At 36.9% G+C, this 24,923-nt stretch overlaps 4 protein-coding genes and 1 pseudogene across 6 annotated transcripts; 3 read left to right on the forward strand and 2 right to left on the reverse strand.

Moving 5' to 3' along the window:
- Window positions 1-1,295: 1,295 nt before the first annotated feature.
- LOC104089122 (pentatricopeptide repeat-containing protein At2g13600) lies at window positions 1,296-4,490 on the forward strand. Its single transcript, XM_009593952.4, has one exon. The coding sequence runs from the start codon at window positions 2,140-2,142 to the stop codon at window positions 4,264-4,266; it is 2,127 nt and encodes a 708-aa protein (XP_009592247.1). The 5' UTR covers window positions 1,296-2,139; the 3' UTR covers window positions 4,267-4,490.
- Window positions 4,491-4,895: 405 nt separating this feature from the next.
- LOC104089121 (uncharacterized) lies at window positions 4,896-6,441 on the reverse strand. The gene has a single exon (XM_033654253.2). It carries the CDS (start codon window positions 6,302-6,304, stop codon window positions 5,225-5,227), a length of 1,080 nt encoding a protein of 359 aa, XP_033510144.1. The 5' UTR covers window positions 6,305-6,441; the 3' UTR covers window positions 4,896-5,224.
- A 1,523-nt stretch (window positions 6,442-7,964) lies between these two features.
- On the forward strand, window positions 7,965-15,986 carry LOC104089119 (FAD synthetase 2, chloroplastic-like). 3 transcript variants are annotated; one of them, XM_009593948.4, is made up of 6 exons: window positions 7,965-8,337; window positions 9,701-9,753; window positions 10,714-10,849; window positions 12,988-13,163; window positions 13,252-13,685; window positions 14,517-15,986. In XM_009593948.4, exons 1-6 carry the CDS (start codon window positions 8,111-8,113, stop codon window positions 14,637-14,639), a joined length of 1,149 nt encoding a protein of 382 aa, XP_009592243.1. In that variant the 5' UTR covers window positions 7,965-8,110; the 3' UTR covers window positions 14,640-15,986. The 3 variants fall into 3 exon arrangements, with proteins under 3 accessions (XP_009592243.1, XP_009592245.1, XP_018623976.1); XM_009593950.4 differs by having other exon boundaries at window positions 7,969-8,337; window positions 14,564-15,986; XM_018768460.3 differs by lacking the exon at window positions 14,517-15,986 and having other exon boundaries at window positions 7,971-8,337; window positions 13,252-13,817.
- An 899-nt stretch (window positions 15,987-16,885) lies between these two features.
- LOC104089118 (uncharacterized) lies at window positions 16,886-19,161 on the forward strand. The gene is made up of 2 exons (XM_009593947.4): window positions 16,886-17,354; window positions 18,186-19,161. The coding sequence occupies exons 1-2, from the start codon at window positions 17,009-17,011 to the stop codon at window positions 19,076-19,078; spliced, it is 1,239 nt and encodes a 412-aa protein (XP_009592242.1). The 5' UTR covers window positions 16,886-17,008; the 3' UTR covers window positions 19,079-19,161.
- An 844-nt stretch (window positions 19,162-20,005) lies between these two features.
- LOC104089123 (putative GEM-like protein 8) lies at window positions 20,006-22,885 on the reverse strand (annotated as a pseudogene).
- Between the last annotated feature and the right edge of the window lie 2,038 nt (window positions 22,886-24,923).

The raw sequence follows: 24,923 nt of genomic DNA on the forward strand, positions 1-24,923 counted from the left end.
TTACTAAATCAAGAGTGAGTTTGTTAAATAATTTGATTGATAAGTGATCATCGCAAAACAATCAAAGCAAAGAAAGCAACGTAAAGCTTATACTTGCCTATTAAAAGAGTAAAGCGATAGCTATAACCTTAAATAATTCTAACAATAAATTTTCTTATACTTAGGGTGTGTTTAATACGAAATATATTTCCTAAAAAAATAAATAATTTTTTACTTATTTTCTGGTGTTTGGTTAGTAACCAGAAATATAATTTCAAGGACATTCAGATAATCTAAAAAAATATTATGACCCGGATCGCTACCCCTGATTCTAGACCCGAACTGCAAATAACGAACAACAGACCACCCAACCTCAGATACTAAGCCCTAAACCCCGACCCTAAAATTTGACCTTAGACCCCAACCCCATATCCAATCGCGGATCCCGACCCTTAACCCCCAATCTCGGACCCCGATTCCTCGACTCTCGACCCCAACCTTGACCATGACCTCCGACCTAGACCTTGGATGATTCTCGACCATGAACGTCCCCCTATTTGAGATCGGGAGATCGGTGGCGGTCAACAAGATAGAAATTTACATGCAAGTTTTTGCTTCAAAATTGATCCAAATCAACTACAACTAATTTCAAATTTGATATACTAGTATCTAATACCAATGCCGATAATTTTCAATAAATAGATTTAAACTAACTTTCAGAAAACAATAAATCCATTTTTTCTTCTTCAACATTTTCTTTCAAGCTCAAAAAGTCCAACAATTATGTTTTCTAATTTTCTCCAACCAAACCAATCAAAATCATTCAGGATAGACAATATAAGTTTAATGGAACCGCTCAATTCGCATCACAAACAATTAATAAATTTTTAGATTTCTAATATTATTTTTTAATTTTAATTGTATGCTCATAATTGATTGAAAGGGAAAAAGAAAAAGGAGGAGAATAAGAAGACAATTCTAACTTACGGAAGCCTACAAATACTAAAATTTTACTAATGCCAACAAAATTTAAATAGTTGTCCTAAGTAAAAACTTCCTCTAGTACTTAGCCTAAGCAAAAAGTATTGGCTGGACTAATTTGAATTTGGGGAAGAAGGTCAAAATTGTCCTTATACTATAGAAAATTAGTCACGTTTATATCTGTTTTTACTTTCGGTCCAAATATACGCTTACCGTTAGTAAAATATACAAAATCGTCCCTAACCCTAACAGATTTCCAATGTGACAGGACCCTCACTTAATGTGCCAACCAGGCAAATACCAACCCGAATTGTAGACCATGCTCATTTGTTTTGACCCATGCCCCTTTTTTTGACCCTCCTTCCCGTTTACCATCTTCTTGTGAAGAGTTGAAGATCAGAAAAATGAATAAACAGATGAAAAGAAATGAAAGCCTAAAAGTATCTCAGATCTATAAACATGAACATAAAGAACTTGAGGTTTTATATATCTAATGATGAACCGTGTAAAAAGTTGTAGTCACAGCCTACCCAACCCCCACCGGCCGCCATCGCCGCCTGCACCTTCATCAAAACAGCCGCCGCTTCACCGGTCCACCACCTTCTTTCACCAAAGCCACCACAACTTTTATAGCTGATCATCACCTCACTTCATCCCACCATAAAAAAGTTCTATTGCCCACTGCTCTTATTCACCATCTCCAATGGAGACCCACCATGAAATTCAATCAAAACCCACCGCTTTCACCACTATTATAGTTGCTATCAAAACCCACCATAATCTATGGAACAAAAGGACTGCGGTAGACTGTAAATTGCAGATAGATTTTCAATAGATGTTGGAACAGAAAAGAGGGGTGGGGTCATGTTGAAACAGAAAAGAAAAAGAATGAGAAAAATAACATGAATAAAGTTGGCGTATATTTGGACCGAAAGTAGAAACGGGTATAAACTTGACTAATTTTCGATAGTAAAGGGACAATTTTGACCTTTTTCCCTTGAATTTGCCGGCCTAAAACTCGTTAAAAAGGGAAAGCTCCAACCAATTTTTTTCCGGTTAACCGAGACAATACTGAAATCTGTGCATAAACTATTCGGAACAACGTTCATTGTGTTGGAATATCTGATGTTCTTCTGAGCAACATGCCCATCACCCAATCTTCCTTAGATCCTATGCCAAATGGCAAAGAAGACATTTTTATTTCAAAATCTCATTACTTGCAACCTCTTTTCACTCCCAGACTCTACACCGCTCGCAAAGATTCTAGACTCTTGCATCAATTCAAAGTCCCAACATGTCGTACGCGCTGTCCATGGCCGTATTCTGAAGACCCATTTCAGTTCAGAGGTCTTCATCAACAACAAGCTTATTGACGCTTATGGGAAATGTGGTGAATTGCAGTGTGCCAAGAAGGTGTTTGATAAAATGCCCCAAAAGAACACCTTCACTTGGAACTCAATGATAAATGCTTATACGGCATCAAGAATGCTTGTTGAGGCCGAGGAAGTCTTTTACTTAATGCCTGAGCCTGATCAATGCTCTTGGAACTTGATGGTGTCAAGCTTTGCACAATGTGAATTGTGTGATTCGTCAATAGAGTATTTTGCGAGAATGCACAAAGAAGATTTTGTTTTGAATGAGTATGCTTATGGTAGTGGTTTAAGTGCTTGTGCAGGGTTAAGGGACTTGAAAATGGGAACTCAGATTCATGCCTCGGTTGCTAAATCCAAGTATTCAAACAATGTTTACACGGGTTCTGCGCTTATTGATATGTATGCGAAAACGGGTAATGTGAATTGTGCAACAAAGGCGTTTAATGAGATGAGTGAGTGTAATGTGGTGTCGTGGAATAGTTTAATTTCTTGTTATGAGCAAAATGGGCCAGCAAGCAAGGCACTTGAGATATTTGCTAGGATGATGGACTTTGGGTATAAACCGGATGAGAAGACTTTGGCAAGTGTAGTAAGTGCTTGTGCGAGTTTGTGTGCGATAAGAGAAGGTAAGGAAATTCATGCCCGGATTGTGAAGTCGAATAAGCTTAGGGATGATCTTATTATATGCAATGCATTGGTTGATATGTATTCAAAGTTTGGGCGAATTGATGAAGCTAGGTGGATTTTCGATAAGATGCCAGTCAGAAGCGTGGTGTCACACACCTGTTTAGTAAGTGGTTATGCGAGAGTTGCAAGTGTGAAGACTGCAAGAGCCATGTTTTCAGGGATGATTGAAAGGAATGTTGTGTCTTGGAATGCTCTTATTGCTGGATACACACAGAACGGGGACAATGAGGAGGCATTAAATCTCTTTCTTATGCTAAAAAGAGAGTCTGTTTGGCCAACTCATTATACATTTGGGAATCTCCTCAACGCATGTGCAAGTTTAGCTGATCTGAAGCTTGGCAGGCAGGCTCATGCACATATTTTGAAGCATGGATTTAGTTTTCAGAATGGACCTGAGTCTGATGTCTTTGTGGGAAATGCTCTCATAGACATGTATATGAAATGTGGATCAGTTGAAGATGGTAGCTGTGTATTCACCAAAATGCTGGACAGAGACTGGGTTTCGTGGAATGCCGTAATAGTTGGATATGCACAAAATGGGCATGCTATTGAAGCTCTTGAAACTTTCAAGGTTATGTTGGTATACGGAGAGAAGCCAGACCATGTGACTATGATTGGGGTTCTTTGTGCTTGTAGTCATGCAGGATTGGTTGAGGAGGGGCGTCAACATTTCTATTCCATGAGCACAGAGTATGGGTTGTCACCGTTGAAGGACCACTACACATGCATGGTCGATTTACTTGGCAGGGCTGGCTGCTTAGCAGAGGCAAAGGATTTGATTGAATCCATGCCAATGTCTCCTGATAGTGTGGTATGGGGGTCTTTGCTTGCTGCATGTAAAATTCACAGGGAAATTGAGTTGGGAAAGTATGTGGCTGAGAAGCTTCTGGAGATTGATCCTACAAATTCTGGCCCCTATGTTCTTCTATCAAACATGTATGCTGAACAGGGGAGATGGCAAGATGTCAAAATGGTCCGACAACTTATGAGAGAGCGTGGCGTTGTTAAACAGCCTGGTTGCAGTTGGATTGAAATAGAAAGCCAGGTTCATGTTTTCATGGTAAAAGATAGGAGACATATGCGGAAAAAAGAGATATATCTGACATTGAATACACTAACTAAACTGATGAAGCTCTCTGGCTATGTCCCGAATGTTGGTCATTTGACTGCTGATGAGGAGCAGGCCATGTCAGATTCTTCCTCATCTGAAGAATTGGAAGAGCCTATACTTGCTGCCGTTGCATGATGTTCAAAGTGACTTATGGAAAATGCCATCTTCCGGTACCTCTCTATAGAGACTAGAGAGTATACAAAAGATTCATATAGTCAATCCCAACTAATTTGAGAGTGAAATGCAGTTGGTTAATTTTTTTATGTATCCCAGCCCATCTGCCCAGGAAGACAGAGGCAGAAACACATTAGCAAATGTAATTTACTGAAATGTCATCATAACATTTCTTACTTAACGAACATCACATGTTCATCTTTCCTATATCACTTTTTCTTTCCCTTGAACTAGTCTGTTTCGGTTAGACTGCAAAAGATTGTTACCACCTTTGCAAGCAGCTTGAGTTACCAGTTGATCTCATTATTTGAACTTAGAAGAAATCTAATCTGTATACTGTAAAGCCTTTGTAAAAGTACATTGTATAGATTACAACGCAGCTTGCTTTGTATTTAATTCTCTGTACATGGAATTTTGCTTAGTTGATAATGTACGAAGAGCGTAAGGACCTATTTTTGCAAGTGAACTTCTGAAGAATTGCCATTCCTCTGCAAGTTTATGGTAAATTTAGCATAGTTGTCAGAGAAAGGCAGTTGCAATTCATTTTATGAGGGTGTCTGCTTTCAAATGCTTTATGAAAGCATTTGGAATAAAAAAGGTTTTCTAGAATTGAATAGAAGCTCGAGAATAGAGTTTTAGTTTGGGTAAACCAATTGCTACTATTCCACATATACATCAAAAATTGGTTCTTTCGAGTACATGAAGATGTTGAAAGCATGATTTACCAAGACCTAATCAACTAGCTTTTGTAAGGACAAGAGCTTGTACTACATTGGCTGCTTCCAACATTTTTTTCCTATCTTTATCAGAATGTCAAAACCCCATTTCAGAAGATAACATCCCAATTATAAGCAAGTGTCAGAGGAGTGAAGGAGCTTTTCAAATCTACTACTCTCATAACAACTAACTGAGCTTTCAATTAAATCTTGAGGTGGTAGTACTTGTCAAGGAGCTTCTCAGTGTATTCTCCAAAAGTAAGAGATCCATTGGATTGAATCAACTCCCGATGAATATGCACCTCCTCTGGAAAATTAAGCTTTTGGTCCCAATCAGGTTGCATAAATAATGCAAACGTTGTACGATCAACACCAACTGCAGCATCACCCTCACCCTCTGGTGCCCGAACACAATGTGGTGTCGCACAAAGCCGACCACTTGAGAGGATCTCAGTTGTTTCACCTATTTGGTATGCTATTTCATCCTCCCCATACTCCACTTTAACTATTTCACCAGTTCGCGTTCTTATGTAAAGGCCAGCAGCACTATCAGGGCAAACCACTCCTACACCATTTCTCGAAAACATGCCACGTGTAAGACCTGTAAGTGAACCATGATCCGTATGCCATCCGCACCAAGATGACATGGAATCACAGGCAGCACTAGTCTGCTGCCCATGCTGCGCTGGGAAATAGTAAAGCAGACGACCTTTATGACATCTAGAGCGGACTAGTGTACGTTCAAGTCCGCAGTCAGTACCCTCTAGCATTGCATAGCGATCACAGTGATAAGCCAAGAGCAATCCTACATCAAGTATCAACTTTCCAAGGGTTTTAAACGCTGTTTCAAGTTCGGGCAAAACGTTACGAGGCCAAATATTTGACCCGCAATATGATGGATACCGTTCAATTAGGGATTGTTCTGTAGTAGGTACATCTAGTATTGGATTTGCATAGAAAGATCCTTTTAAAAGATCTAATTTTCCTGATTCGAGTTTTTCTTTTCCATGACTCCATCCAAAGTTATACCTACTATTAGGATCTTCAAGTTTCATTTTCACATCTTCGGGAAGGTTAGCTAACCTGGGGCCAAGTTGGAGGAGATTCTTACGCCATAATGAATAACCAGGAACCTCTGATACGGAGAGAATTCCAAGACCATTTGGCCCAAAACCTTGTTCTATTTTTGCCGATAAATCAGCGTTTCTGTCCCTGAGATCGGAGTATGATATAGAAACGGTGCGAAGTGTAAGTGGCGGAAGTTGATTGGAGGACGAGCTCATGATCGGAAACCTAGACCGGAGAAGCGACGGCGGCGACGTGAATATTGAGGTTGTGTCCCCGTGCTGTCCGCTCAACAATAGAGTATTTACCTTTGAGTTCCAAACACTGGGCCTTTCTTTATCGTTCCCTAGCTTGGGCCTCTCCACCCGAAAATATAAAAAAATTAGTTTGCCGGCCGAAATTAATTGCATCATCTAATCAAAAAAAGCATATGAAATATATATATATATATATATATATATATATATATATATATATATATATATATAAAAATCTATTTTTTTAGCGATTAAAAATATATATTTCTCAAGTATCTTAGGCATTTTACACAAATAGACTGTTAGATTGATTAATTATTTCTTCCATATGCAAAAATCAAAACAGAACCAAGATGTCCAAAACAAAAAGGTGGTTTTTCTTCTTCCAAATTTTATTTTTCAGAATTAAACAATGTAGTTTCACCTTATTTTATATCAGACTTGTTTAGCTTTTAATACTTAATATTATTTTAATTTAGACGACACACTTTTCTTATTAGTCCGTTTAAAAAAGAATGACACATTTTTTATGAGAAAATTTTATAACCATAATATTTTGGGTCCGCAAAACTTTTACCCCTTAAACTTTTAAGATAACAAGTTTTAAAAGTCTTTTTTTTCTTAAACTCCGTATCGAGTCAAACTAGAACGGAGAGACCGCTATATAGTTTTTCAAACGAAAAATGGTCAAAAATGCCCTTGAACTATCTGAAATAGCTCAAAAATGTCCTCCGTTTATTTTTGGTACCAAAAATATCCCTACCGTCTATATTTTGGACCACAAATGCCCTTAAACTGTTAGACTTGTCATTGAAAGTGACATGGCAATCCAACTGGGTTAGATTTGCTTACATGGCCATCCACCTAAGCAATCCAACATGGCAAAATTATTTTTTCGGAATTTTTTTTTTCCGAAATTTTTTTAAAAATACAAAATCAACACTTAATCCGAAAAAAGTAAAAAAAATTCTGAAAAAATGGAATTTTTTTTTTTCATTTTTCCGGAAACTTTTTACTTTTGTTTTAGAATAAGTGTTGATTTTGTATTTTAATAAAAATTTCCGAAATAAATAATTTTTCCGAGAATTTTTTACACTTATTCCGAATAAAGTAAAAAATTTCGGAGAAATATTTTTTTCGGAAAATTATTTTTTCGAAAAATAATTTTTCCAGATTTTTTTTTACTTTTTCCGGAATAAGTGTTGGATTTTGTATTTTAAAAAAAATTTCGGAAAAATAATTTTTCCGAAAAAATAATTTTGCCATGTTGAATTGTTTAGGTGGATGTCCATGTAAGCAAATCTAACCCAGTTGAACTGTCATGTCACCTTCAATGACAAGACTAACAGTTTAAGGGTATTTGTGGTCCAAAATATAAACGGCAGTGGTATTTTTGGTAAAAAAAAAAAAACAGAGAAATTTTTTGAGCTATTTGAGATAGTTAAGGCATTTTTGGCCCTTTTCCGTTTTTCAAAACATAATATAGCGATGTTCTTAGGGATCGTATGATATAAAAACAAATTATACATGAATTATAACACGTGGATTAGATTAGTAAAACATAAATTATTCAATTCCTCAGCCCACCCTTCTCTCTCCCCAACAAAAGAAAAATAAAGAAAAAGGAACCAAAAAGGAGAATCAAAACTATCGATACAAATATGCCCACGCGATAGGCTTTTTAAGAAGGAGAAGAACAAAAAACAAAAATGCTACAGAAATAGGCCAACACCCATTTCCATATTCTTCTTCTGATGAAAAATAAGAATGTTGGGTGGGTCTCGCTGTATATCCCAGCACTTAAGAGACACTAATTTTCACCAATTTTGCACTTCCACAACTCCCATTTTTACTGCTGCTTCTCCACCAATCTCAACTTCTTCATTCACCTACTTCAGATTCAGATTAAGGAATAAAGTTAGTGATTTTGGGGTCAGTTGTGTTCAGCCCAATTCTTCAAATACCCAAAGCTCTTTGCTTTCTCAAACGTTGAGGTAAATCTTATAACATCTTTTACTCTTTCAACATTAATTGTAATGATTTTTGTGCGTAAATTTGAGCTGTAAATTTAGTCTTTTTGGGTACTAGCCAAATCTCCAGAATATTCAAAGCTCTTTACTTTCTGAAAGTTTGAGGTAGATTATATAACATCTTTTACTCTTTCAGCAGCAATTTTAGTGATTTTTGGGTTTAAATTTGAGCTGTTAATTTAGTGATCTTTTGGGGTGTACATTTGAGCTGTAAATTTAGTTTTTTGGGTACTTTCTTTGAATTGTGTACTAGCCAAATCTTCAGAATATTCAAAGCTCTTTGCTTTCTGAATGTTTGAGATAAATTTATAACATCCTTTACTCTTTCAGCAGTAAATTTAGTGATTTTTTGGGAGTAAATTTGAGCTGTACATTTAGTTTTTTGGGGGGTACTTTTTATGAAGAGTGTAAAACCCAAGTCTTCAGAATATCTAAAGCTCTTCACTTTCTGAAAGTTTGAGGTACTTATAATAGCTGTTCTTGTTTGAGCAATAAATCGAGTGAGCTTTGATCTAGTGGTAAGAGTGCAGCACATGATTCAAACCCTGCAGTGGATTTTGGTATCTAAGTGAGGAAGGGTAGAGGAGGAGGCTCGTTATTATTCAGGAATTTCTCGATATTAAAAGAATAAAAATTGAGTAAGTTTGGGGTCTGTTTTATACATTATGTGCAACCACAATCCATAGCTCCTTGCTTTCTAATAGTTTGAGATAAATTTTCTTTTCACTTGTATTTCTAAGCCTTTTTGTCATTTAAAAGTAAAGTGTAGAAAAGTAATTATAACTGCAATAAGATTGAAGTGGAAAATTTATTGCAACATTAAGTTGGGATTACATTTTTGACGAAAATAATATGATAAGTTTGTTGGAATATTATATAAGTAGGCGTTCTCTCAGACAGTTTAAAGTTTTAGATGAGCAGATTCACACGCTTCAACCGGATAACAGAGCAGACACATGCCTGTGTTTGAATCTCGTTGCGTGTCATCTATAAAAATATTCCGGCGTCTAAAAAGATTCAGGCTGTGCACATGAGAGAGCATGTTGTAGACCTAAAACAAATAAATAAGACTGTCTTCCTTCTAATTGTTATAAGTTTTTAAATGAGAGGGTTATACATTTAAATAGTTTCATCTGGACATGGATTTTGCCGGTAGTTTCCATTTTATGTTTAAATGAAGCCTACCGAGGTCGGGTTTCCATTAATTCTATGTCAGAGTTCTTTATTCCATTGCATTGACATTGTAATGTCGTTTTGTATTCTAAAATATGACTTACTTTAGAATCCCAGTGCTTATATGTGTTTTCTTCACAATTTTCATGGAAAGCCAATCTGGAAAAGATGAGGAGCCTCCATCAGAAAGATTGTCCATGCTTGCAGGTGTGCTCTAACCCATGTACTACTTGTAATAATATTGTTGAATGGTATTACATGTATGCTGAATATATATCAATTCCATTTTTTATCATTTATTGTAAATCATTAAGTTTCTTCAGTGGTTAAGTGCTACACAGATACCTTGTTCTACAACTGTTATCAGCCATTCTTATTTCATAATTCTGCTCGTTCTTTCCTTTTGTAATTTTTTTCTTTTTCTCTTCCTGGTTCTCTAAAGAAAATGGGGAAAGAGGATAACAAGATTTCCTGCAATAATGGAAGGCTCTTCTACTTCAGTTCTAACATAAGCTGGAGATCAACTATCTTATCAAAACATGAAATTTCACACAATAAATGATCAACCATCAAATTTCCTGCAATCACTTCAGGAAATTACAAAATATACTGCAAGGATATCTTGTCTTTATGTTCTTGGATAACTTCCATTTCAAGGTTAGGGAAAATTTCTCTCACCAAAGCACACCTAGAGATATTGGTAACATGAAGGGTATGTATGACCCTGTGAAAGCTTCAGTTTAATGCCCTCCTCTGACGGAAATTGGACCACAAGATCATAGAAAAGAAAAAGTGAAAGCCATTGATACATGCTCCAACACGGGTCATTATAAAGGGAAATATTGTCCATTCTTTCCTCAATTTGTTTTGCTAACACTTTAGACCTGTTCTTTCCATACCGTGCACTTATTTTTGTATAAAAAGAAATAGGGATAATCTAGCTGTGAACGGTTGAATGGTCAATCTGCAAATTTTATTCTAAATTTACTTTGGACCTACAATTACATTTTTAGATTAGTGAGTTTCATTTCTACTTGTTGCTTATCATCAATATAAAAAAAAGAGTTTCAATTCCACTTGCTAATTTGTGTTGTAAATGAGAAGAAATAGAGGATTCTTGGATATCATTTATGTGTAAATTCTCGATCATTGGTTTCATTTCAATAGGTGGGATAGTAGCTCTGGGGAAGTTTGATGCACTCCATATTGGTCATCGTGAGCTTGCAATCCAAGCAGCTAAGAGAGGAATTCCATTTCTTCTTTCATTTGTTGGAATGGCGGAAGTACTTGGATGGGAACCGAGGTATAACTTCTGTTCTCTCTTCTCCTTTACTCTACTCTAATAGAATGTTAATAGAGAAATATTCTCTCCCTGGAAGACCAGAAAAGTAGAGAATGGTGAACTTCGACTCAACTCTCGCTGCTACACCCAAACCTGTAATAGTACCTAGTTCAACCAGGGAGTTCAATCTCGCATTCTCTAAATGTGCACTGTCTCTTTGCAACCTCTAAGTTGTAGCAATACTGCACCTTCATGCCTCTATTTTTAGCGTAATTCCGTGGACCTACGGATGCTCTTTCTCCGAAGCAGTAGATTTGTTGATTTGCACTCTTTAGTTTAGGAATTTCTGTTAATAGGATGATCAGTTCAGAGTATGTGCAAAGAGCACGCAAATATAACCATATGTTTTTAATTCAAGTTTTAACAAAAAGGATAAATTAAAGAAATAAATCACTGGCTGAATACATAGATGGCCCTTTAAACTTGCCCTATTTTCCCATTAAGACACCTGAACTAATGCTTGTACCTGTTGAGCACTTCACCTATATTCGAGCTGTATCAATTGAACACATATTTTACAATCTAAACTAAGTTCAACACATGAGTACCACTCTGTATGTAGCAAATATGACCCATAAAAAAGAGCCATGTTAGATAAGGAAAAAGTCAATAGCTGGAGGAAAAAAAGGAAACAGTAACCGGAAACAGAGGGGACAATACCAACCGGAATTACGTTTTCTTTGTTATCAAATTATCATCTCCCCGACACTGGCAAAAACAAGTTCATCCCAGATTGACCCTGAATCCCCGTCAACTGCCCGGGCGACTCCATTTTCACCGGATAAAGTTGCCTTGTCGCCAGTATCAATGAATCATCATTTTTGTCATCTCCAAGCTCGATTGAGTCATCTTTGGAGAAAGGTTATTTTGGGGGGTAAGTCACATTTTGAGTTCACAAATTGCTGAAACATTCAGATCCCCCTTTTATCCCTTTCTTCTTCTTCTTCCATTCACAAATACACACCATCCTGGTTTGCCATTGTTCCACCACCGAGGAATCTCACCCCCATGGCATCAACAGATAGGCACCAGATCACACCCTTCCTCCACAAATTACCATTACATACACAAAGATTCCATCAACTAACCTCTCTCCCCTAAGTGATGGATTTATAGATAATACGTGAATGTATATATTACTCCTGTATTGTTCATTTAGAATTTTGTATAGTAGCTTTCTTGTTTAAAAAATAAGATTTTGAAAATTTGCTAAAAAGGTACGACTATTATTATTCTTGAGGGAGAATGGGTCAGTTGACGTATTTTTCCTTGGCTATATCATGGGCCGTTTTCTGATGAAGGCGGCGCGTATTATTTAGACGGGTCAGAAAAGAGAATGGTGTCTGAATAGAATGATGGAGAGGAGTGGTGTTTGATAGGCTTTTTATAGGATAAATAAGAAGAAGATGAAATACTTTATTGGATTTGAATCTGGTATGGAGTCTAAAAAAGAAGAGGAAAATGAGTCGGAGAAGATGACGGAAAATAGCAGTTGTCAGAAATAGCCGAAATATCAATTTACCGATGATAACTTCATATCTTTTTCAGTAAAATGCGCGTAGTTTCGGGTGAAAGACACGCTACGTGCCATGTCAGCGAGTTGTGTCTCATAGGCACAGTTTGGCTCAAGTTCAAGTATTCAATAGGCTCAATAGTTAATTTAGGTGTCTAGATGATAAAATTGGACAAGTATAAGGGGCTGCATATGTATTTGGCTTAAATCAATTAATTCCTGCAACAGTGTATATTCCCACAGGAAAACTTAAGTGGATGTCCTTTTTTTTCTTTTTTCTGTTTTTGGTGACTAGTAAAAGTTCCTCCATCTTAAATTCAAAGGATATCCTTAACCTCATGTATTTGCTCCTTGAAAATAAAATATTTATCGAACTTTATTCTGCTCAAGTAGTATATAGGAAAAGTCATGGTTTATAAAATTTGGTCTATGAAGCTGGAAGGTGTTTATAATCTGCTGAACATATCCTCCTAATCTTACTCAAGCGTGTTGAGTAGTTCCTTCTTTAGTTAGTGGTCTTTATGAAATGCTACATCATGAAATGAGAAAGAATCATTGCATAATTTTGTGTATATTTTCTACACAGGGCTCCCATTGTTGCTGACTGTGATCGCAAAAGGATTCTTTCATCTTGGGCTCCTTATTGCGGTAATGTAATCCCAAGGGAATTCCAGATAAAATTTTCCAAAGTTCGATCTCTTACGCCTCGTCAGTTTGTGGAGAAGCTGTCCAAAGAGCTGGGAGTGCGAGGAGTTGTTGCTGGTATGTTGTTACATCCTAACTTGACATAGAGATTCCAATATAAACTAAGAAAAGAAAAGAATATATGAGGATGTCTTGATGATCTCAGGCGAAAACTATCGTTTTGGATATAGAGCTTCTGGTGATGCATCGGACCTTGTGAAGCTCTGTAAAGAGTATGGATTAGAGGCTTATATAATCAATTCTGTCATGGACAAGAATCAAATTTCTGGAGACTTAAACTCTCGCGAAAAAAAGGAGAGAGGGCAAGTATCATCTACTCGTGTTAGGTATGCCCTTGACAAGGGAGACATGAAATATGTGTCAGAGCTGTTAGGTCGCAACCATCGTCTTGTTTTACTGATGGAGGACCAAGAAAGATTTATTAGTGAGAAAAATAGGCTGTCAGCTCCAAAGTCTTGTTTGTTGAATCTTGCACCCAAGGAAGGTCTTTATGAGAATTGTTCAGTTTCGATTGACGAGAATGTTGTACCCTGCAGAGTCACAGTTAATACAACTGATATTCATTTGGAATGCTATGAGGTAGCTAATTTTACCTGTATTACTTCTCGAGACTTAAAAATATTGGGTATTGACTTTGGTAGTTAATAGTTTGATGGGGTTCAAATTATGTAATTTCATTCCTTATAATTCTTTAGTGCGACCATTTCTGAATGTCCTTCAGTCTTTCTTTATGGTACATTGCTGCGCAATTCACATACTTTTGGTGGGAACATAGTTGAGTTTACTGTTATATTCTGAATGCCAAGAATATGGTAGTATGAACAGAATCGAGATGATAAATGTGCAAGAAAATAGCACATTTCATTAAGAAGTGACCTTTAATCATTACCATACATAATGGATGTTGTTATATCACTAAAAGTAGACTGAGTTAGAATTTCTTTGTTCGAGTGTTTTTGGATTTGGTCTAATTAGTGACAATTCCTTGATTATATTCCTGTTGTACTTGATTGTCTATTTGCCAATGAAATGACCTTAGTGCCTGAGTTGTCCATTTCCTTCTATGCTTTTGTAATTTGTGAAAATTGTGAACCGTTTCATCTAAAATTTTCAACTGTTAAAGAGGACACACAGTATTTACTCATTTTTCCTAACAATATGTTTCGTATCTTTTAAAAATCTTAAATAACTATGAAAAGGAAACACTTTGTTTTCTTAGTTTACTCTGCAAAAGTAGTGAATGCAATGTCTATAGCCACTGTTTGTGACCACTTATTATGAGCATGTTTGGGTCTCTATCTATAAGGTGTGCTCCTTCTAGACTTATACTCTCTTATTCATGATGAGTGGTTTTACCTAATTGTCATTACCATTCCCTCATTGCTTATGAAAACCTTGTTCAATATTTAGTGGGTGGTCATTTGGAATGTTGTCTCACGGATAAGGAAATTTTACAGCAATCTTCAAGAGTGTTCTTTGGAAACTGCAGAAGATCAAACTAGTGTTCAAGATCCAGACATTTATAAAGGATAGAAGCTGTTATGGCACATTAATTGATAGAGTGATTAATTTCAGGAGCTTGAAGAACATGATGAATTTTTGCTTGTAAGACCTTTATAAATTAAATTTGGGAAAGTATTGTTTCTACTTCTTCTTTGGAAGCAGGGATGATCTTATTGCACAGGGTCCTAAGTGTTTCGACCAAAAGTTGCTTTACAAGTTAACAATCATTGGCTACTATGCAATTGCCATTGAGATTGATAAATGGTTCTCAGCATGTCATTATGCTGGGATAAGAGAAAAGCTCGCTGGTTAACCGCTCTTTTTTCTGGGAGCAAAATGAATGTTCTTTGTCCATTTTGTCAGTGCATTAAGTTGTACAGATCCAGAAGGAGAAGTGTTTTTCTCCTCAAGTGTGAACAATTTCCTTATATGTGCTTCAGATGTGGTCCTTTTTTTTTTGTTGATAAGTTGTGTGTCGTATATGGCCTTATTGGCCGTAATGTTAAAAGCTGCCCATTCAATGGAGTGCATCTCTTCTAAGTCGAGGCAGAATTCTTGTTGGCAGCCGCTATGGGAATTTACAAGTAGTACTTCCTAAAGTGAAGTTTTTCTTCTTTGAAAGACTCTGTAAGCTATCCTACACACACAGCTAAATCTAGCAAAGAGGGGTTGCTGTGGCTAATTCTAAATGTGCAATATGCAATGAGATTGTGTTCTCCTGCCCTGTTCCGTCATGTTTTTTTCACCAAAGGTATGACTCTCTTGTTGGCCTTCTTGACAAATTAGATCAATGGGAAGAGGCTGTTCTTGCTACTTCTCCGTGGTTCTTTTTGGTGTACAAGGAATTCAGACTGTTCAGAGATCTTTTCAAAGATTCTGTATAAGTCCTGCTGAATGTGCTCGAGGGTTGTCTCTTCGCATGTGGAGTAGTTGAATCAAGATTTGAGTATTTCCTGAAATATAGGAACTTCTGCTGGTAGGTTTAGCTTAGGATACATGGGGTGCTGAGACCTGATAAAGCTGGAATTTGGTGATGTTGTTTCTAGGGAACATGAGGATCTCCTAGTCCTTTTATTGGAAAGCTTTTATTTTGCAATTTTAGTTATGCTTCTGAATCATGAATTGACAAGTTTTACGTCGGCTGCTAGCCTACCGCAACCCTCCTCCGCCTGAATGACCCAAATATAGTAAATATTGTAAATGCAGATTCAGAAGAATCAGACTATCAAGGGATATTGGTTTCCAAAGCATCATGTTGATTGTTGAAAGTGATGACAATGGTTTGGTTAATAGGATAACGAGGAAGATGAAAGCTTTGTATCTAAAGTGAATTTATGTGGTTTAAGATCTTGTGAAGAAAGTGAGTGTTGTTATCCATTTTGTAGCTAAGATTCCTACTTCTAATCAATTTGAATCTAGTTGTACTTTCGTGTGGATAATTTGGCAAAATTTCACCTAGTTCAAGGTTCTAGGGGGACAATGTTGGAACCGTGGTCTAGGATGTTGCTCATGTCTTGCTTCTCAAACTAAGTTGGTCAAGATAATTGTTCGAGCTTGCGTTTCATCCTTTTCCTTGGGTCATAATCTTTCATTTTCATCCTTTACACACATCCGACGTTTACATTAAACCATATTTATTTGTTATACTTAAGTAACAAATTGAGATGAACATTTTTATTGATGAACTATGTTCGAGTAATAAGAATATATATAAAGGACATATGTTATGTATTTATTTGGATTGATGACAACACTATGTGTCTGAGTAAACCGTACGAGACTTTTGGGACCCTTGTACTAACACAATGTGATGGTGAGTTAAGTATTAAGTTGGGAATGGCAATTATTGTTTATGAAGAATAGTCTAGTCATATCCATATACAAGTACCATCAAAGAATGTGGTGCAGTGTATGTGGTTACTTTTTACTTAATTAGAGGTCTCAGGATCGAGCCCTGGGTATGGAAAAATACTTGGTAGGGAGCGCTTTCCCCGGATGGGGCCGTACGCGACGCGAATCCAAATATAGTCGAGCTCCAATGCGGTCTTAACCAGTTGTTTTGCGATCAAGTATTGGGAATTGAGAAATGTTTCACCCATTAAATGATTTTACCAAAAAATAGATACTATATGTTAGTTGAAATTAGTTCAATTAATCAACAAAAATGTAAGTTCAAATGTTTATGTCATGGTTTGTTGTTGTTGCTTCATAAGTCGGTAACCACCACATTCCAATTCCTATACAAACACCCTTATAGCCAACTCATAATTCATTATTTATTCCATCAAATATTGGAGTAGATGTGCCCATTCCGAAAACCCTATAAATAAAACAAACACAAAACAAAAAACCCTTCTGCTTTTTCTTCCAAGAAGATCAGAACCATAAGCTTCCCAAACATGGCCTGCAACGGCGTCGTTTCAGGCCTTTGTATAAACGACAGCCTCGGCGACGACGAGCTTCGGGCCGTGTTATCTCGGCTCGAAGACGACAAAGACAAGGAAGTTTTCGGGCTGGTCTGTAAGCGGTGGCTTTTTATTCAAAGCACTGAAAGGAAGAAACTTTGTGCTCGGGCCGGGCCTCATATGCTCCGTAAAATTGCGGCCCGATTTACTCGCTTGCATGAACTTGATCTTTGTCAGTCAGTTTCTAGATCTTTCTACCCAGGCGTTACGGATTCTGATCTTTCCGTTATTGCTGCTGCTTTCTCTTGCTTAAAAATCCTCAGTCTTCAGAACTGTAAAGGTCAAATTTTTAATTGTCTTTACATTTGAATTTGTTGAATTTAAATCACCAATGCACCCCTGATAGACTAGTGGGTTCCTTTTATTTTTCCAGTTTGTAATTTGCCCTCCCCTTGCGAAATCATTAAGTGCTTATTGTACTAAATTATCCTTATTAATAGTTTGCAAAAATCTTTATTTGACTACTAATACTCCAATGGTTACTTAATGATATGGGTAAGATTAGGAAAAAATAATTAATTATCTTTTTATTTGCTAAAGTGGACAAGTAAAAGGAATCTGGTGACTAAAGGAGATACTGTAATCTTGGACGTTAAGGAGTTTTAAAAGTTTTGACTAAGCTTTCGTTTGAAATGCTAATGGTTTTGACCCAATTGTGGAAAAGACTGCCCTTTTCTGTTTTCTATTTTGTAAATAATGGATTTCAATGATAAACTTAGATTTTTATGAAGGATTTTGGGAGAAATTTTGGGGAGGTTTTTTGAGAAAACTTAAATGTGAATTTGTAGAATTTTGTGTTTGTGGAAAGGTTATGTCTTTTGTTCTGTGTGGTTTTGAAGTTGTAGCAAAAAGGAGGACATTTAGTTACATCATATGTATTCCAACTTTCAAAAGAAGTGTAACTTTGCTGCTAATCTGAAAGCTGCCTTTTCCTTCACACGCATGTTTTTCATCGTGGACAATGAATAAAATCTTATTGAAAATTTGTGCTTGAGATGATAGTTCGATCATCTTAGATCTTTCACAACATCATGATTAAAAGACACAGGCTGAATTGTGCTCAAGTATTCTAGTTAATTTAACTTGAAATTTTATGGTCCAAATTTTACAGGCATAACAGACAATGGAATGGCAGCAATCGGATCCAGTCTCTCTTATTTACAGTCCTTAGATATATCCTACTGCAGAAAGATCACAGACAAGGGTCTCTCAGCTGTTGCTGAGGGGTGTCGTGATTTGAGAACCTTGCATCTTGCTGGCTGTAGATTTGTCTCAGATTCATTACTGGAAGCTCTCTCCAAGAATTGCCATAGTTTAGAAGAGCTGGGTTTGCAAGGATGCACCAACATCACCAACTCGGGTCTCTCTGTTTTGGTCGAAGGTTGCCGAAGGATAAAGCATTTAGACATTAACAAATGCAGCAATGTTGGTGATATTGGGATATCTAGCGTGTCCAAAGCTTGTTCATTGACACTCAGGACATTGAAGTTGTTAGATTGCTACAAAGTTGGCGATGAATCAATCTTATCCTTGGCTAGCTACTGCAAAAATCTTGAGACACTCGTTATTGGTGGTTGCCGTAACATATCAGACGAGTCCATGAAGTCACTTGCTGCTGCATGTAGTAATAGTCTTAGGAAACTGAGGATGGATTGGTGTTTGAACATTACAGACTCGTCGTTGGACTGTATCATTTCCGGATGCAAAAAGCTTGAGGTTCTTGACATTGGCTGCTGTGAAGAGGTAACTGATGCTGCATTTCAACAATTAGGAAGCGAAGACTTTATGCTGGGGATGAAGATTTTGAAGGTCAGTAACTGTCCAAAGATCACTGTTGACGGAATTAAGAAACTTCTGAAGTCATGTGAGTCTCTTGAATATCTAGACGTACGATCTTGTCTCCTTATAACTAAAGCAGGGTGTGAGGAGGCTGGACTTGAGTTTCCTGAATCTTGCAAAATAAACTTCACTGGGAGCTTAGCTGAGCCAGATGAGTTACTTTGAGCAGTACTTGATTACGGAATGCCTTTGCTGCACTTGGTATCATACTGTAGAAGGATTGCATTCTTACTCCAAGACCTACAAAATGAATTTAGAAGCTCCTGGTGTCAGTCCTTTGTTCTCATTATTTGTCTTTTGTTAAGCATGAACTTTTTCATTGTAGATTATTTGCCTGCTTTTCATTTATTTAATCCCAAACTCCTGTATATCATCCTTGTATATTACTAGTAGCCCTCATTGGTTGTTGTAGGTGTTTTCAGATTGTGAATGAATGAAGTCTCATTGTTTTTCTGTGAAAAAATGAAGTCCCGTTGCCAACTGCCTTACTGGTATCAACTGCATGCAGTTACATTTGCTGGTTCAGGTTTATGCGTGTGTGTATATATATAAAAGTATTTGTGACTGAGCTTATCCACAATTGGATTGTGTTAGCTGTAACTGCATATAGTCTGGAGGTTTACAAGAACCATATTTAAACTAGTTGGCCAAAGAAATTAATCAGATTGCAAGATGGGAACCAATATTCTGATTGCAAAATGGACTTGTATATATTGTCTGTGTTAAATTTCTTTCCACTGTCAGTGTATTTTAACCCGTGCGCTCTCAGCATATTACAAAATGGATAATACAGGAATCCAAAAGCCAAAGTAGTTGTTTTACCTGGAAAGTGGTATGGAAATAAGTTTTCTTGGTGAAAAAAGATTTAATATTTTCAAATGAAGACATTCTACTTGTATCTTATTTTACTGAGGACATTCTATATCATAACCAGGGAAAAAAAAGACTTGAAGTCAGCAAAGATGTTAATACAGTATTATTGTGGGCATTTAAACATTACTAAAATGTCAATCCTATAGGTAGCATTTGGGTCTTTTTCCAAATCCTAACTTGGGTTGTAAAGCTTACTCCCAGGACAAGCAGAAAGCTGAATTAATCATCAAAGAAAAGCCATCTGTTTGCATAAATTTTACATTAAGTCTATATATTCACATCAACTCACAAGGCTCAAGCCCACCAAACCTAAAACCTCCTTTGAGCAATGGAGCTAGTTACAAGTTTTAACACATCACAGAATTCATTTTTGCATCAACATTTTATATTGATGAATGGGCATGCTAGAAAAAAAAAATGAAAAAAGGAAAACTAATTATCTTCCTAGCTTGCTTGAACTTGATGAAATTGACTGCTGCAGATATCTGAGAGTCTTTTGATGATTGAGGAATCCCATGAACCAGAACTCAAAATCATCCTCTGTAACTAACTTTATATACCTCTGTGATGGCTTTTCCATATTTTCACTCTCTTTTGCTTTCTTCATCTTACTTAGAGGGATCAACACCTGCAAGTTCGAACCTATTAGATTATGCTTCACATGGCTAGAAAAATAGAGATTAAAGAAAACTGAGTAGAATGTATTGGATACCGTATAATGGATTCTAAGAAAATTTCCAGTTGGAGATGAGAGCTTTATTGATCTCTCACTGCAAAAAGCAACCTTATCAGTAGAGATGAAGAGAAGGCCTGCCATTGGACCAGTTGTGGTTGATAAATAGCATTGAGAAACCTTCAATAGCTTTTCATTATGTCTAACACTAAACTTCTGCTTGAATATTCTCTCCACCATTCCTACTTGAAGAATTTTTGCCCCGAGGCTCAATTTTCACTTCACAATTTCTGTTAGCTTTCCCCCCAATAGAGTTCTGGCTTGGAGGTCAGAAATCTGCGGCAGTTTCACTTCCTTGAACTGGCTACTACCGCGCAACGTGCCCTTGCTTGGTGGGTCGTTAATTAATCAGTTTTAAAAAGGGGGATGGATTTTCGGGCTTAGGCTCACTGCACAATTAAAGTTGAAACATTAATGACGTCACAATCAATATTTTCAATCATACATGTAAATAGTGCTTCTTGCATGAATTTTTGTACATCATGACTCACATATATATTGTGTTGTTTAGATTTAAATACTTAAATCATTATTTGCAAGTTGAAGTTTGGCCATCAGTATTTGCAAATACTGAATTTGAGTATTTGAAATACCGATGAAATAGTGGAAAAATTCGTTTGAGGAGTATCTCAAGTGAAATAATGGTTTTCACTCGCAAAAGTTCAACTTTTTTTCAAGTAAAACTCATGTCTGGACACAATTTCAGCTTCCAAATATTTTTTTTTCAACTTCCACTTCAGATACTTTTTTTCTAACTTAAACAAACCATTGTCTTAGTAACATTTTCGATTATCTGTTTGAAGTCGTTTATGGAGAATATAAGTGCCTTACCGCTCACGGATGCCTTGTGCAAGACAATCCATCCTTTCTTCAAGTTTGTTCATCTTACCAATCACAGATTTTCCTGCACATTCAAAATATCCTTCTCAGTGATCTCTTCTTTCATTAATATTACTATTTATAAATACTGAAATAACAGGGGAATTACTCACTTTGCTTTATTTTGGACAAGTTCTTTGAAGTTGCAGATGGACGAATATGGTCTTGGCAAGCAGATATGGACAGTAGTCTTTTTGGCTGCCTTTGAAATGAGTATACTGCGGAACTCATGGGAATACCACCCACCACATGTCCATTGAGTAAGTTCTTCATTGTGACTTCTGATTTTGAAGAGGATTACTGTATTGTGAAGGTCGGTGAGAAATAAGTCTTTGGTTGATGGTTTAAGAACCATCCTTGTAGCACTATATATATGTGTGTGTGTGTATATATATATATATATATATATAGGAGTTTGGTAGAAGTTGGTGAATCTTTTAACTAATTGTTGCATCCATGAGTCTGCTATGGGTCATCAGAAACAACCATAAAAGAACATGTACTTTTTTAGAGTTTGTCAGGAACATGTAGTGGCTGCTAATTTCAAAAGTTTCAATGTCTTTGATAATCCTTCTGTTGTTTGATATTTGATATTGTCAAATATCAAAGTGCAGTACACGTACAACCTCTCCTTTCTTTTCTTTGTTTTTTACCCTTTGCTTGCGATCCATTATAACGGTGGTGTTTGGGGAAGTTTGTGCACACCTTGACTATTTCACTAGGTACCTGCGACCTTCCACTAGCACATGCATAATGTAACTCTGCCCATTAAAGCTTAGGCTCTTAAGAAGAGATCACCTTATATTAAGCTTAGGCAGTTAACCTTATATTTTCTTACTTCTGCTGAAATTTGAGCGCTGGTCTCATGATTTTAGTAATCCATGTCTTTCTCTTGCTGAAACAGGTTTCCGAAAATGCCTTTCTTTTAGTTGTGATCAAGATTTGTGTGCACATGTGGTGTTTTCAACTTTTGAGTTGGCAGATTTGCTTTGTGATGCAACCTACTTTTATAAGTTTAGCAAAAGTAAGAGAAATCTTTGCATTTTGAAGTCATCTTGTCAAAACTGGTAAGGTAGTTTGATTCACCCTATAGACTCGTGCATTCCATTCATGGGCCATTCTCGACAGTCGCATGTAATTTTTTTTATAACCATAATCTTATCTAGTTTCTTCTAAAACTTAAAGTTTCAGCTGGTATTATCATATGCACTTTAATGTTGTGGTTCTGAGTTGATAATTTTTATATAGAAAAGGATTGAATAAGCATTTTCTATACAAGGACAATGTTATGGCTGACAAGAGTGGGTTGCTGTAGTGGTGAGCACCCTCCACTTCCAACCAAGAGGTTGTGAGTTCGAGTCACCCCAAGAGCAAGGTGGGGAGTTCTTGGAGGGATGGAGCCGAGGGTCTATCGGAAATAGCTTCTCTACCCCAGAGTAGGGGTAAGGTCTGCGTACAAACTACCCTCCCCAGACCCCACTAGTGGGATTATACTGAGTTGTTGTTGTTTGAACTTTAAATTGCTAGTAGGAAATTGAACTGTCTTTATTGAGAAGCAAACTATAAGATTGATGATTGCACAACTATTTATGTATAGTATTTATGAATTATGTTTTTTATAGACTAGGTTAAAGTTTCCTCCCAATATTGATACTACTACAACAACAACAACAACAAACCCAGTGAAATCCCACAAGTGGGATCTGGGGAGGGTAATGTGTACGCAGACCTTACCCCTACCTTATAAGGGTAGAGAATATTTATATAGAAGGGAAAGACAAAAGGCAATCCTTCTTGAATATTAAAAGGTATACAAAATTACCTCTTTCACAAGCTTTTAGTGCATCGTTAAAATATCTCAAGCTAGTTTTTCTAGTCTTATATGATTAAAGTTGACAGGATAACTATTTGAATTTATGACATTACAGTTTAGTAGTGATCAATATTTAATCATAAATTAACTAGTTGATTGTCCCCTTTGAAACATGAGTGAGTCATCCATTAACTTTGAAGTGTTGCTTAATACATTAGGCAAGGGAACGTGGGTAGTCATTCAAAGATTTCAATCTGCTACGCAGGGCCAGCTCTGGATTATGTATACTGCCTTCTCTTTTAAGGCAGTTATCTTATCTTGCTTTTTTTGTCCATCTCATCTTGAAGTGTAAAGGCAGATTTATAGGCGTTTATGCTGACTTTATGTGGAAAACATCACGCACACATGTCAAATGATTCAAATTTTTGAGTAAACTAACTTATTTTCTTAATACTTTGACCAACTTTTGGCCTTTGGTTGTTAGACAATATTTTAAAAAATTTGGAGAAATAAAAATGTTCAAAAATGAAGCACAAAACATAATAATATTTTCTGATACATTTTCATACGTTTCTTTCATAATACTTAGCAAGTTTTTAAGAAATTATTTTTAATACTCCCTCTATTCCATATTATGTGACATTATTCATATTAGTCCTTTCCAAAAGAATGACACCTTATATTTGGAAATAATTTAATTTAATTTTTTTTAATGTACCCCTAGTGTCATGTTTTTATAGTCTAAAAATCTTATGGTAGGTTTAAGACTTTTAAGTTCCAATAGCTCAGGAGACTAGTTGGCGGCAAAAATCGAGGGCGCTCTGGTTAAAGGAGGGGGATTCGAATGCCAAGTTTTTCCATAGGGTGGCGGTCGCAAATCGAAGGAGAAACTTCGTAGAGTCCTTAGTTGTGGATGGGGTAAGGATTGAGGGAGAAGAGGAGGTAAAAGGGGAGATAGCGGGGTTTTATGAGAACTTATATAGAGAGGAAGTTAGTTGGAGGCCGACTTTGGGGAGAATAGAGTTCAACCATATAGGGGAGGGAGACGACGAGTGGCTAGAAAGGGTTTTCGAGGAGGAGGAGGTGCACGAGGCTGTGTCGAGTTGTGCTGGTGATAAGGCCCCCGGGCCTGATGGTTTCTCCTTGGCTTTCTTTCAGCTCTTCTGGGACACCATCAAGGGGGAGTTGATGGAAGCCATTGAATACTTCCATGCGAATGGTGTTTTCGAGAGAAGTATCAATGCTTCCTTTATTACTATTGTGCCTAAGAAAGAAGGTGCATCTTGTATCAGAGACTACAGGCCTATTAGTCTCGTGGGGAGTATTTACAAGATTATTTCTAAAGTGCTTTCCAACAGACTTAAGAAGGTTCTTGACATGACTGTTTCGTCCTCCCAGAATGTGTTTGTGAAAGGTAGGCAGATCCTGGATGCTGCCTTGGTGGCAAATGAACTTGTAAACTCCAGAAGGAAAAATAGAGAACCCGGCTTACTATGCAAGTTGGACCTTGAGAAGGCTTTCGACCATGTCAATTGGGAGTTCCTAGACTTTATTATGATGCGGATGGGGTTTGGGGAAAGATGGAGGGGATGGATCAAGTTCTGCATTTCCTCAGTCAGATTCTCTGTCCTGGTTAATGGTAGCCCGTGTGGTTTCTTTGGCAGCTCCAGGGGTCTCAGGCAAGGTGACCCCCTATCCCCCATGTTATTCAT

This window comes from Nicotiana tomentosiformis, chromosome 4 (assembly GCF_000390325.3).
Source record: "Nicotiana tomentosiformis chromosome 4, ASM39032v3, whole genome shotgun sequence".
Taxonomy (NCBI): domain Eukaryota; kingdom Viridiplantae; phylum Streptophyta; class Magnoliopsida; order Solanales; family Solanaceae; genus Nicotiana; species Nicotiana tomentosiformis.

Coding starts and splice junctions, on each gene's coding strand:
- LOC104089119 (XM_009593948.4), top strand. CDS start 8,111: ATGTTGGGTGGGTCTCGCTGTATATCCCAGCACTTAAGAGACACTAAT. Junction 13,164..13,251: donor AGTGCGAGGAGTTGTTGCTG/GTATGTTGTTAC, acceptor TGATGATCTCAG/GCGAAAACTATCGTTTTGGA. Junction 13,686..14,516: donor TTCATTTGGAATGCTATGAG/GTAGCTAATTTT, acceptor TTCAATATTTAG/TGGGTGGTCATTTGGAATGT.
- LOC104089121 (XM_033654253.2), bottom strand. CDS start 6,304: ATGAGCTCGTCCTCCAATCAACTTCCGCCACTTACACTTCGCACCGTT.
- LOC104089122 (XM_009593952.4), top strand. CDS start 2,140: ATGGCAAAGAAGACATTTTTATTTCAAAATCTCATTACTTGCAACCTC.
- LOC104089118 (XM_009593947.4), top strand. CDS start 17,009: ATGGCCTGCAACGGCGTCGTTTCAGGCCTTTGTATAAACGACAGCCTC. Junction 17,355..18,185: donor CAGTCTTCAGAACTGTAAAG/GTCAAATTTTTA, acceptor CAAATTTTACAG/GCATAACAGACAATGGAATG.